General features: G+C 42.5%; 1 protein-coding gene across 3 annotated transcripts in view; it reads left to right on the top strand.

The window, feature by feature from the left end:
* Positions 1-11,020, top strand: part of BIN2 (bridging integrator 2) — a 33,198-nt gene extending 22,178 nt beyond the window's left edge. For 2 of the 3 annotated variants that reach the window (XM_036866190.1, XM_036866192.1), the window contains exons 8-12: positions 402-477; positions 1,780-1,862; positions 5,899-6,646; positions 9,666-9,740; positions 10,550-10,978. In XM_036866190.1, coding sequence (XP_036722085.1) covers positions 402-477; positions 1,780-1,862; positions 5,899-6,646; positions 9,666-9,740; positions 10,550-10,579 — 1,012 coding nt within the window. In that variant the 3' untranslated portion in view covers positions 10,580-10,978. Of the gene's footprint in view, positions 1-401; positions 478-1,779; positions 1,863-5,898; positions 6,647-9,665; positions 9,741-10,549 lie in introns of all 3 variants that reach the window. The other variant, XM_036866191.1, reaches the window with a different exon arrangement.
* The last annotated feature ends 3,381 nt before the right edge of the window (positions 11,021-14,401 follow it).

Here is a 14,401-nt window from a genome sequence, read left to right as displayed (position 1 = left end):
GAAGTCCAAGTATTGTATACTGAGAAAGAATACTTACTATAATAATTATAATTGTATGGCTTTATATTTATACGGCACTTTAAAAATTCTTCAAAGCACTTTCATATCTACTTCAGAACCTAAAGAGCCTGAATCAGATAACTTCTTTCGTAGAGATCTGTTATACTTTGGTGTCAGCCTAGGCTGGTCGTGTCTCCTCTGGCCTTCCCACTCCTGAGAGTCAAGTGTACCCCTGGCCTGGCTCTGACGAATCCGGATCCCAGAACGTCCTGAGCCTAGGCTGTGGGGTGCTTTTCTGTGCGGAGCCGGCGGTGGCTTTGGCTTACGCTCCTACCTTGTACTTCAAAGACTTCCTTTACCAACACTTACCTGTACGTGTTTGTTGTTTTGCCTCTTGATAGTCGTATTGGCTGTTATGTGACCATCTTCCAAAACATTTCCAACTTGAGAGACGTCTTCTACAGGGAAATGAGCAAGGTGAGAAACATCCGGCCAATTTAGACATCTAGGAGGGTTTTTCTAATAAATATGAAGGTCGCTCTAATTTACATAACCTCATTAGATATCCATATTGGCATCACAAATTTTTACTTCTTTCTCATGATGAAATAATAGCACTTGACGGACTGTGTTGAACTGTATTAAAGCACATCTTTAACTTAAAAAGGATGAATTGTATATTTTAAATGTGAATTATATCTCAATAAAGATGTTAAAAAATACATAGTATAAAAAGCTGAAAGGCCCTATAAGGAGAAATTGATAAATCTTCATAGGAGATTTTAGCAAAGGGAAACCAAATTACTGACAAACTAACAGAGTGAGGTAAGAGCTAGAAACCTAAATGATCAATAATTATATGGAAAAAAACCCACACAAATATAAATAACAAAAAACACAGAATGAAGTGGTGATAGTGGACATTCTTGTCTTGTTTCCAGTTTCAGGGGAAAATTTTCAGTGTTTCATTTCTAGGTATGATGTTTGCTTTAGGACATTTTTAAATACCCTTCATAAGTTAACAGAAATTCTTCCCTATTTCTAGTGTACTGAGTTTTTGTTTGTTTTTAATACACTGAAGAAAATGAAAAAAAAAAAGCACGTGTTTATATAATGTCAGAGGGCCCTCTCCATCTCCATTAACAACTGAATAATGGCATCCAAATGAGCTTCAGATGCATAAAAGAGATTAGACTTACGGAAGGAATAGCTGAAATGGGGAACCAAGTTCAATCTCTATCTTCTGTTGCTGGGGAGCAGAGAGGGCAGTGTTTAGGCACAGGTCAGTCTCTCAGGTAGCTCGTCTTGAATAGGGCCAATCCTGTTCAATGACGGGCAGCCAAAGAACATGACCTCACGGAGTCTTTTCTAGTCCTGCGATTCCAAGACTCTTTGCTGTTAAAATATTAATTATATTCACATCCACATCCACATCCACACACATTCCTCTCCACAGTTTCTTTGGCTAAATTATGATTTGCCTAGTTAATATTACAATGAGTTTTCATTCCCTGGATCACCTGAGAGACGCTAGAACCTCAAATCAACATCAAATACCAAGGACCCGGCCTTGAGAGAGCTGCCAGTCTGATGGAAGAAGCAGAACTTTAGACATAGTAAAGGAAGAAGGGGTGGTGGGACAGGACCCTGGGCACTAGTGCAAAAGGGATAAGGAATTTTATCATTAAGGGTAGGAAGGTTTTATTTTGGGGAGAGAAGGGATAAGCCAGTCTCAGGTTCCCACATGGCTAGCATCTCCTTCTCTCTTGCTTACTCCAGCTGAACCACAACCTGTACGAGGTGATGAGCAAACTGGAGAAGCAACATTCCGACAAAGTCTTTGTGGTGAAGGGACTCTCAAGGTGAGTCACTTCTGAGACTCATTTCTGCTTGGTTTGCCCTGTGTGTGAACACATTCAACACTCTCACCTCCAATCCCAAATCCTGACCTTTCCTTTCTGTTCATGTACATAATATTGTTTTTTGTTGGTGCTACACCCCTATATAAAGTATTTTAATGAAATATTTTAGTGGTAACTAAACGTATAAAGAATAATACAACAAAGAGTCATATACCCACCACCAAATTTAAGAAATCAACTATTGGGAATTCCCTGGCGGTCCAGTGGTTAAGACTCTGCACTCCCAATGCAGGGGGCACGGGTTCGATCCCTGGTCGGGGAACTAAGATCCTGTATGCCGCGTGGTACAGCCAAAAATAAAGAAAGAAAAGAAATCAACTATTATATATATATAATTAAATCTCCCAGTGCCCCTTCCCCACTCACTTTCTCTTCCTGTCCCCCACCAAGTGTAACCACTATCTTAAATTTAGTATTTATTATTCCCATGCATGCCTTTTTACTTTTATTATATACACACATATGCACACATAGAAAATATTATTTTGCATGGTTTAAAATTTTATTAGAATTATACTGTATGTATTCTTCTGCAAATACTTTTGTTCTCTTAGTGTTGTTTGTGAGAGAACTTATCCTTGCTGCTACATGTTGCCAGCTCTGATCTTTCCTTTTCATAATTGTTATGGATGCTGCTGTATGGCTAGTTCACAGTTTATTTCTCTGAACTGCTAGTGGACATTTGGGTTGTCTTATAGTTTTATGCTATTACAAATAATGGTGCAATGAACGCGTTTCACATTTCTCCTTGTGAATATTATCAAGAGTTTCTTTAGGATGTATACTGGGAGTCGAATTGCTGAGCCATAGGGTCTGTGCATTTGGGTTTCTTCAGCCTTACTAGATATTACCGTTGCCAGATGGCTCTCCAGAGTGATTGTTCCAATTTACAACTCACCGGAAGTGAATAAAAGCCCTCATTGCTCCATATTCTTGCTATACATGAGACATTGTCAGACTTCTTAATTTTTCTAAGGTAATGGGTATGAAATGGAATTTTTGCAGTTTTAATTACGTCTCCACAATGGCTGGTTAGCTTGAACATCTTTTCGTGTTATTGGCCTTTTAAGGTTCCTTTTGTGTGACTTTCATGTTTATCCTTTCTTCACATTTTTCATTTGGATTGTTTCCCCTTTTTAAAAAACTGATTTACATGAGATGGGGTTTTTTGTATATTCTGGATATTAATCCTTTAATGATATGTACTGCAAATATCTTTTCTTTCTTTTTTTTTTTTTAATATTTATTTATTTCGGCTGCTCTGGGTCTTAGTTGCGGCATGTGGGCTCTTAGTTGCAGCATGCGGACTTCTTAGTTGTGGCATGCATGTGGGATCTAATTCCCCAACCAGGGATCAAACCCAGGTCCCCTGCACTGGGAGCGTGGAGTCCTACCCACTGGACCACCAGGGAAGTCCCACAAATATCTTTTCTTAACCTATTATGGTTTGCTTTTCTGTGTGTGTGTATGTGGTGTGTCTGTTGCCTTCATGCATTCTTTATGCTGGTAAATGTAAGCAATTTACTGGTCCCTCAGAATGTGATCATTTTCTTATTCTGATGCCTTTGTTTAAGAAGTTTTATTAAGTTCCTTCTGTACACAAGGTTTTATGCTGAGAGTTAGGCATCTAAGGACATAGGTGACTTGTCTTTCTCCTGAAGTGATTTACAAAAGTTGGAAAAGGGACTTCCCTGGTGGTGCAGTGGTTAAGAATCCGCCTGCCAATGCTGGGGACACGGGTTTGATCCCAGGTCCAGGAACTTCCCACATGCCACGGAGCAACTAAGCTTGCGAGGCACAACTACTGAAGCCCACGTGCTGCAACTACTGAAGCCCGTGTGCCTAGAGCCCATGCACTGCAGCAAGAGAAGCCACTGCATTGAGAAGCCTGCGTACTGCAATGAATAGCCCCCACTCACCGCAACTAAAGAAAGCCCGTGCTCAGCAACAAAGACCCAACGCAGCCAAAAATAAATAAATAAATTTATTTTTTAAAAAAAAGTTGGAAGGACACAAAATGTGCCTAAGGAAACAAGGAACAGTATAAGATTGCACAGACTAAGGGCCTGAGGAAACCAGTAGGAATTCAAAGAGTTAAGTAATTGCAGCGTGCAGATAGATGGTCAGGGAAGGCTTTGAGGAGGTGGTGAAACTGAGCTTGAGATTTGCAGGAAGAATGGGTCTCAGTTTGTTGTTTCTATTCCTCATTTAGCAGTTAGTTACAGACTGTTAAAAAGAATCACTAACAGGCCAATATAGATTTCCCTTTTACTCCAAAAACTCTTTTTCTCCTCTTCCCAGCATTGAAAACCAGAGTTCTCTCTAAGTGTCCATTCATCTGAAACTTACCATCATTTACACCAAGATGTCCCAGAATCTTTTAGGGAAATCTGGTCTTTTCTTGCTATATCCTGGGCCTTCTAAACCTGCTGACCCATAGAATGCTAGTGCTAGAAAGAACCTTATGTCACTTAGCTTATCTTACGTCAGAAACTCCCACAGGGCTGGAACTAAGTTTTTCTCTTTCTCTTCCCGTCGCCATCTCCCATTCTTGAACCCAGGACACAGCACATAGTTGGTACATGTCAAGTCAATATTTGTGAGTTGCTTAATCAGTTAGTGGGTGGTACACGGGAGGGCCTTAAGGAGGTGAGTAGGAGTCAAGCTGATGTTGCTGTAGAAGCACTCAGCACAGTATCCAGCATACTCGATAATGTTATAGTCAGTTTTCATTGTTCGTGGTAGTTTTGTCCTAAGTCACCATGAGCACTGAATTAGTGAATACTGAACCATTGCTCCTAGGGGAAACACAGGGTTAGTTTCCTGTGAGCCCCTGGTCCTAACATTTTCATCGATCGATCAATACATATCCTTTTTTTTTTTTTTTTTTGATTTATTTATTTTTGGCTGCGTTGGGTCTTCGTTGCTGCGCGCGGACTTTCTCCAGTTGCAGCGAGTGGGGGCTCCTCCTCGCTGCAGTGCGCGGGTCTCTCACCGCAGCGGCCTCTCCTGCCGCGGAACATGGGCTCCAGGCGCACGGGCCTCAGTAGTTGTGGCACACGGTCTCAGCAGTTGTGGCTCGCGGGCTCCAGAGCTCAGGCTCAGTAGCTGTGGTGCGTGGACCCAGCTGCTCCGCGGCATGTGGGATCCTCCCAGACCAGGGCCCAAACCCATGTCCCCCGCATTGGCAGGCGGACTCCCAACCACTGCGCCACCAGGGAAGCCCACATAACCTTTCTTGTGTGTGTTTTTGTTTAAATACACCTCATTTAATACATATTGTTGATTCATTCCTATTGAACTCACAGCCACCAGCACTATGCCTGAATGAAGCTTATCTAACATGTATTTTCTCTGTAAGGCACATCACAGACTTTCTCCTCTCAAAGAGCACTTTAGCACTATACTTGGAGGCCATTTTAAACAGCAAAATCACCAACAAAAAACTTGGCAAACAGGACATATTTACAGTAAGAGAGCTAAAACAGGAAGGCAGAGGCTTGCCTTGTTAGACCTCAGCTGGGGAAGTACTGGTCAGGCACTCACTCTTCACAGCTGGCACATGTCCGTGAATGACTGCAAAAGAACCATGAGTGTTGATTTTGAGGTTATAAACAAATTTCAGGGGGTAGGTGCATTTGCAAATACGGAATCCATGAGGATCAACTGTATATCACTCGTGAATCTTTTCCCCAAGGACAGTATTCTGTTAATATATTGCTGAGTTTTTTTTTCCAGTTTCTTTTTCTTTATATATTTTTAGATAATCAAGATTGTGATATGGATAAAATTTTATAGCCTTTTTCCAATTCACTTTATAACATAAGCATTACTGCAAATTATACAGACTTTCTAATACCATTTTAAATTGCTTTATTCTGTTTTATTATTATGTGAATGTACCATTATTTATTTGGGGATTTAGGTTACTTCCAGTTTTTAGCTCTTCTGAATCTAAATGCCCTTCCTTTCTTAGCAGCAACAGACGCTCTCTAGTCATCTCTCCCCCAGTTCGAACATCTACAGTCTCCAGCCCTCTTACCTCACCTACCAGTCCCTCTGCGCTTTCCTTGAAGAGTGAGAAGGACTCCACCTCAGCAAGTGAGGAAGAGCTGGCATCTGATCCAGCCCAGGGAGAAGATAACTCCGAGATTAAAAAAGAGCCCTTAAAAGACAACGAAATAGAGGAGGAGGCAGAAGCAAGCTCCTCTGAGGAGGAAGAGCCTCTGCCAGCCTTCAACGGCCCCTCCCAGGCCCAGCCCTCACCCACCGTTGAGGGTGGAGAGTCCCAGGAGGAAGTTCTCCCTTGCTCCCCAGCTCCATCACCAGGCAGAGCTCTGATCCCTTCAGAGCAGGCTTCATCTCTCCCAGAAGTAGTCCTCCGAACCCACACCTCAAGTGAAGGATCTGAACAGCCAAAGAGAGCCTCTATGCAGAGGGCCTCAGCACCTGATAGGCCTCCTCCACCCAGAGCCACTCCTAGCCCGAGGTCCTCCTTAGGGAACATGCCCTCCAGCCCTACAGCCTCTGAACAGAGTTCACCCACCAGCCCTAGGGCCTCCTTGGGGGCTGAGACTCCAAGTCCTAGGGCCTCCTTAGAGGCCTCTCCTGATCCACAGCCACCAGAGAAGCCAGCAAGAACTCCTGAGGTCGGAGAAAAGGAAAACACCGATAATCTGAACCCAGAAGAACTTTGTACTGCCCCAACCTTGATGATCTCTCAGGTGAGAATGGATCTGGCTGAGTCTTTATTCCCTCTTATAACCTCCATGTAGATTATTTTTACTATGGTCAGGTTGCCCCACAGTAGATAAGACTTTATGTCATTATATTACCGTTTCAAGGATACTCTTGGACACCTTTTTTGGTTCTGGGGATTGCACATCTTCATAGCAACTAATTTAGCGACCTGTACTCCCAGGGTAATTGACTTCTGCAAAGGGCTTATCCCTAATATAAGCAGATTCTTACTAATTTCTTTCTTTTGCTCCAAGTTCTGGGAGTTCCCAACGTAAAGAACCTACAACTGGATCCTGATCTTTACCTTTTTTAATGTGGGAGAGGGAGGAAGGTCTCACTTCACTTTGTCATACTTGTGATTATGGTGAATAGACCCCAAGCAAAATGGCATCAGCAAATTTCCAAGGTATATCTTCTTTGATGAGAGAGGCCTAGAAGAAGGAACTCACAAAGGGAAAGTAAAGCAAAAGGGATGGTCTTTTGAAAGGTGAAAATATGGATGAGAAAAGGATTCTGTTAAAATAGAGACACAGACCCTCTGGAGAGCAACCAATTCTGTGAAGGATCTGGAAATCAAGTCATATTCTATTCAAATTACATGGAAGTCTGTCATATAGAGGAGAGATTGGACTTGTTCTATAAGACTCCTGAGGACAGAAAAAGGCCCTGTGTGTAAAGTGTTTTTGTTTTTTTAAGTACATTTTGGATCAATATAGGAGGAACTTTCAGCAATTAGCCCTAAGAAGTGGTATGGGAAAAAAATTTTTTTAATACAGAGGAAAGGGGGCACAAGGGGCATCCAAAAACCAAAATGTGCTGGGCCACCTTGAAAAATAGTTCCCCTTCCTTGATGTTAAAAGCTAAGGCTATATGGTTCCCTGTCAGATGCGTTGTAGAGAGGATTATGGGGCAACGTCTGACTAGATGGCACCCAGATTCATTCATTCATTCCACAATCACTCATTAAACCCCTACTATGTGCCAGGCACTTTTCTAGAAAGTGGGGTATTACAGTGAACAAAACACAAAATTCTCTGCCTTCCAGCTGCTTACATTCTAGTGGAGGGGGAGATAGACAAGAAACAGAATAAGTAAGTAAAATTACAGTTTAGTGGTGATATGAGTTAGGGAGAAAAATTAAGCAGGGCGAGGCATAGGGAGTGGAGGCTGAATTGCAGCTTTAAACAGAGCGGTCAGAGAAGGTGACATTTGGGCAATGAAGGAGGCCAGGGCATGAGCCATGTGGATATCTGGGAGTGTGAGATGTCTGGTACCCCTCAGATCATACCACCCTACTACTGAATATGCCTACCTGAAGGTTGACCAGGCTATCTTGGGAGCCTCCTGCTGTCTGAGAGGAACTAACATGGACAGAGGGAACAAGGGTGTGATGCCTGGCAAGGCAAGGAAGGTAGAAGACAAGAGGACAATAGACTTATCTCAGTTGACTCCCCCGAGACACTAAAATCTGAGTCATCAGCAGTATTATGCCCTCAGTCTTGATTCACGTGAGGTACTGAAGGTCCTAACAGAGCATAATATAAAACTTTCCCTTGGCTGGTTTCCGGTCTGGGGTAGCTACACTGAGTGAGAGAGATGCAGGGCATGTGGATAGTGAATAAGCCCAAGATAAATGTGGGATTTTGCGTAGATGAAGAGTATAGCCACTTCTGCACTGAAAAGAGCAACTCAACTGTATGGAAAATCCAAAATTAATTTAAATTTGACTTTGTAATATGTTATATGATTTTAGTATAGAGACAACAATAGAATGACCTGTTTGGCTCAGGTGAATAATATAACAAGTTTGCATTCTTGGAGTAATTTTACTGAAGGGATTACGGGGACTAAGATGCTGTTTGACTATTTGGAGGAACAGGCTAGTAACACTGTCCTCCTTGGAAATGAGGTACAGGACACAACCTCCTTCCCCTGAGGTTACCTCCTTATGTTTGAGATTTACTCCCAGCCTCTCCTGTGGGATGGCTTTGGTCATTGGCTAAGGAGACATATTTTTCCTATGGAATTAAGCAGTAGAGCATCTTAGATCCTAGTGTATCAATATTATCAGTCCTCTGAAGCCTGTGTCCTATAAGATTTGTTCCTCTCCCTCACAGATGCATCATAAATCATATTTTCTCTCAAGCAGAATTATGGACATACCACATATAAAAACGGGTAAATAAAAAGGTAACTGTGAGAAAATCTGTTCTTGCTCAGCATTTGACTCACCTGAGAGAAAATGAAGATTTTGATAACTTTCTTGGAGGTATTAATAGTATTACCTTTGAGGTAGCTCATGGCCTAGAATCAGCAGAGGGAGTACGACGAAGGAAATTTTCCTGAAAGGAGAAATCACAGAATTTCAAGTGGCTGTCATACTGTTAGAAATCGGTTCTACTTTAAAAGGGTGAATTTTATAGTGTGTTAAATAAATTTCATTTTTAAAAAGTTCATTCTAAACCTTAGAGTGCCAAGGTCTTCCCCTGGCTTAGTAGTTACTAGACACGGCTTTTTCCACATCTTGGGCTCCCATCTCAGAACCTAGACCTTTTCCCAAGGAAACCATCCTACCACTTGCCTCTCCTAACTGCTGTGGGTTAGGATCATCTAAGTGTGAGAACTGCTGTGCATTCTTGAGGAGGATTAGCCTAAAAGTGATAGGTAGTGGTTTTAAGACCTATATTTATACACTTACAGAGTCTCACCTAGCTATACATATAGATGCCATGTCACACAAATCATGGAAACAACTCTGGAATCTGAAGACCTGGCTTCCTGTCCCAGCAAGTCATTTCACCCTTCAAATCTTGGTTTACTGATATGAGGGAGGATGGCAGTAGAGCCTTCCCTGTTGCTTTCAGGCTGTAGTGAAACAACATTGTATGATTGCCCTTAGTATTATCTATGACCCTTATGAAGTGTAAGGCACAAAAGACCCTTCTAAGCTGAGAGGCTGGGAGGTTGAGACACGTCTCACTGGCAGAACTCTTCTTTTTGTAGAACCAAGGTCTTCAGCTTCATGTCTCTGCGGTTCCAGAAGAGAGCAGCGTCATAGCACCCGAGCCTCAAGAAGAGGTAAGGAATCCAGATATGCAGAGAACAGGAGGGGTGGTGAGACTGGGATTGCGGATGGACAGATGCTTGGCTACAGGCTGGCATCCTCGCTGTGGGCTGTGAGGGGAACCCAGCAGTGAACAATATCCTTAGGGCAAAGTCAAGCAGGTGGGAGCCAGAAGAACCAAGAGTGACCGCACTTTGTGGTTCCTTTGTGCCCATTTCCCAACTGGCTTTGAGCCTCCTGACCTCTTCCCATAGCCCTGTCTCCTAAGAATTGATTTAGTTATACCTGAACTTACTTCAAAAAGGAGTTAAGAGCTACAAAAGGCATACAAAAAGTAAATACATACAGGCACCCACATGAAATGTAGTAAAGTAACTCAGAAGTGTATTAGTGAGAGTGACATAAAATGGAGCCATGAACTAGGCAAGTACAAATGTGCATTCTATAAAATAGACTTACTAAGGATGGACCACAAAATTGGTTCCAGACTAACATCCAAGAAGAAGAGGAAAAACCTGATCAGTTCACCCAATTTATTATGCCCATTCCTTAGGAGAACAACTCCTGCTACTAAGATGAAAAAGAAATCTCTTCTGCGAATCCTCATAAAGAGATGGTGAATGACATAATGAACAGTATCTGCAACAAGTCTTTACAATAATCCTAACAGCCAGTTTCACATTGCCCCCACCTCCATACAGGCCAGTGCATTACATGAAATATAATTCAGGACAAGAAAATGGAGTTTTCACCCCCCCCCCCCTTATTAATTGGTTAGTGGGAGGGCAGGTCAGCATCTAATGCAATCATGTTTACTTTCTAGGTGTCTACCATTCAAAATGCACAACTCTGAAGAGGAACTGCCAAGACCTCCCCACACACACCTCCCCAGAAAAGCCCCTCAGCTAGAGGATATAAGTCAGAGGGACTTAAGATCCAGCATTCATTTCTGGTTTCTCAAACTATGAATGCTGGCGGTCTCTAAAGACCTAGCATTAATGGAGGCTGAGGAGCAGACTTAGGGGAGGGAGGGAGGCAGTCTTGGGAGAAGAGACTGTTAGACTCGGAATATTTAATTCAGGTTTTAGCATTGTTAGAATAATAAGACTTTATATACTAATGAAGTGGGGCTAAAATGACTATGAAAAGCACAAGCATCTGTAGACATAGACATTTGTCCACCCACAGGCATATAACCACACATACTCAGAGAATATTGATTTACCACTCATTTTGCAAGACTTAAAACCAAAAGAACAGATTTTCAGATTGTTAAATAAAGTATTATTCTGACGATGTATGGATTTTTTTGTTTGACACAGGAAGTTGTTCCAGCCCAGCAAACTGTTCTCCACTTAGGCAAGGTCATTGACTCTACCCCCGGTTCAGAAAGCTTTAGTCACATCCCTGACCCCCAGCTCACCCTCCCTCCTGGCTAGAACTCTTTGATGATGCCAGGGGCCCCAGGCTCCTCTCCTCAATCTAGATGCTTTATTGCCTGACCCCCCCCCCCCCGCCCTTTGGTTAACAAGCAGGTATTCTTGGAAAGGGTTTATATTTTAGAGCTGTATCTAGTGCCTACAGTTTGGTACTTGGTGTAAATAAGGGTCTGAGCAGGATGGAAGAAGAAAGGGAACTCCAAGTGAAGAGAAAGGATACATGGTATAGATACAAAGTATAATGGAAATGGTATGGAAGTTGGAGTCAGAAGTCTTGGATTCAAGTCCTATCATGTGCTTCTGTGAAACTATTAAAAACTAACTTTGAAGTCCTGCCACCCTGATAAACATGCATACATATGCAAGCACTGACTCATCCATCTTTGCTTTTGTTTCTGGGGGTGATGGATGATGTCACTGTTCATTCAGTCATTCAGCAAGAATTCATTGAGTACTCTGCCAAGCGCTGTGCTAGGTACTAGAGAAGTCATGATGAGGAAAAAAAGTAAGAACGTTATAGAGACAGAATACTGAGCAGGGAGCAGACAGGCCAGATTTAGCAATGAGTGAGAGGAGACGTGATGAAGACTGAAGTTTTAAGGAATTATTCTAGGTTAGGCGTGAGAGACTAGAATTTGGTGGTGCCATTTCCTGAAGTGGTGACTGTAGGAAGAAGTGCATTATATGTGAGTTTTCTGGTGGCAAGCAACAAACTGACACAGTTAAGCACTAAAGGATATGTTGGAAGGGTGTTACGCAGCTCATAGAACTGAAAGAACAACCAGGCTGCGGAAAGAGCCCGTCCTCGGGTGTCTGTAGCAGGAACGTGTGGACTGCCCCTCCAGGCAGCTGTCACTGGAAGACTCGGCTTCAGCTGCCTCCTGCCACTGTGTCCTTTCCAGATGCAGATTCCCTGGAGAAAGAATCTGACTGGCCCAGTTTGGGGGGAGGCATGTTAGGGTCTACAGTGACAGGAAGACCAGTGGTGGTGGTGATGCGGGGTGGGAGTAGGGAGGGGGGATTACGATGAAGCGCAAGGAAGCTTTTGGGGTGATAGAAATGTTCCTAATTTTGATTATGGTGATAGTTTAATGTGTATACATGTGTCAAAACTGATCAAATTGTACCCTTTATGGGCAGTTTATTGGGTGTCCCATACAAACATTGATACAAAGAGCTTGAGAACTTGCATGACTTTTCAGTAGACATGTCCCGTAGGGAGCTGGTAATGCATATTTGTATTTAGGAGTCATTTTTCTAAGATCTAATCCTGTTACTCTTCCATTTAAAAACTTTCAAAGGATCTCTACTGCTGTAATGGAGAGGAGGTTGCATATCCCCCTGTAAAAGCCCTACTGTCTGTACTTCAATTCCTCTCCTAGAAGGCATCCCACTCCCGTGGCACTCAGTTACTGCTGGCAGTGATACTCAGGGCTAACGGAAGGGTCGGGGATATGCTAGGGATACAGGCTCCTGGCTGTCCAAGGTCCTCCAGGACCTGCTTAGAATACCCCTCCCAAGGCAAAACCCAGTTCGAGCCTTTTCTTTACCAGGCTTTCCCTGACCCTCATCTCCTAGGAAACTGATCCTCTTTGGAGAGTGTGCCAGAGAATACTTCTGGGGACTTATGGTCTGGTGGTGGGGAGATAAGCACTCAAGGTAACTGCTACAAAAGAGGCACAAATGAAGTGGAAAATTTTACTAAACTGTGAGACTGACACTTCATTTGCATATGGCCCTACTGGAGGCTCCAGGAAGATAGGGAAGAGGGCCAGTAAGCTGGGCATGAGTAATAATTTTGCTTATCTAGGGTAGATAGTCCCAGCCAGGGACCAAATTGTTTACTCTAATTTACAAAATAGTGAAGTTGTGGTTGGTCCAATGGTAGTGCATTAACAGAACTTATCAGACTAGGACTTAGAAGACTGCCATCCTGGCAGCAGTGCAAAAAGCTGAAAAAAAAAGCTTTTTGCTTTTTCAGCAAAAAGCTGAAAGCTGATAAAATTGGGCAGAGATGAATATCTCTTATCCCCTGCCCTGAGGCCCCTGGAGGTCTGTTAACACAAGGATGGCTGTTCCGGTTTCTGAAGTTTAGCATTTAATCCTTGGAGAACACTGGTAGCTCACCACTGCTCCGAGGCTTCATTCATCACCTATCTGTATGCATCTCTATCTAGAATTAATTGCAAGAACACCCAGTCCCTGCCTTCCAGCGATGTGAAGGACAATACTGACAGACTAGGTAAGATATCCAGAGAGTACTAGGGACAGCACACATCCAGGATATATGGGACACCCCAAAGAGCAGAGTACACACTGCTTACAGTATTGCTTACTTTATGCTAAATTGGGTGGGTGCTGAGCATGTGCATATTGGATCCTGTTTTTCTGCATGTTTACACTTTGAAAATGAATAGCATGTGCCTACAGGGTTAAAATCATGTACCAGCAAAACTTTTAAGGTTACATTTTAAACAAAAAAGATGCTTGTGAGAGACTATTAGCCATCACATTAAATTGTAAAAGTAACACAGCAAATCAGTATTCACTTGGGCTGGATTGCCTATGAGAGTCTGTGGTTCTTAACAATCTTCAGACATAATGGAATATGCCATGCGGGAGACTGACCCAGATAACAAGAAAAATCTCAACTTTTCCTGGAATTCATGGTCAGCTTGTCAATAAATGCAAGCAGTTGTCCACCTTTGCAATTTAACCGTTAGGATTTGAATTTCCTTTTCTCTTGGGTATTCTTTTATCTGAGGACTGGCCAGCCTTACCTTTTTATTAACTTACATCCACCTTGCCTACGTGTTACTTTCTTTGCCTTTCTTGGTTGGATTGGTAGTTTTCCCATACATGGGCTTTCTTCTTCCTCTCTGATAACTGCTATGCCTTTAAAAATATATTTAAGTAAATGAATTTAGTCAATTTACTGTTTTTTCTCTGTTTTTATTTTTATTTTTTTTCCAACCACATAACATCTTTAGGAATGAAAGCAACTATGCTTTCTTTTCTTTCTTTCCTTCTTTTTCTTTCTTTCTTTCTTTCTTCCTTCCTTCCTTCCTTCCTTCCTTCCTCCCTCCCTCCCTCCCTTCTTTTCTATCTTTCTTTCTTTGCTGTTTTTCTCACTCTGTGCCCCCATTCTCTGAGACTCTTTCAGTCTTTGTCTCCCAAATGAACATGCACAATTCCTGTCTCTATCGATCTATATAAATATTGAGTCCCAAACCTAG

Source organism: Balaenoptera musculus, chromosome 10, assembly GCF_009873245.2.
Source record: "Balaenoptera musculus isolate JJ_BM4_2016_0621 chromosome 10, mBalMus1.pri.v3, whole genome shotgun sequence".
Lineage (NCBI taxonomy): Eukaryota > Metazoa > Chordata > Mammalia > Artiodactyla > Balaenopteridae > Balaenoptera > Balaenoptera musculus.
Note: the sequence above shows the minus strand (reverse complement) of the source record. Positions and strands in the feature narration are given on the sequence as shown.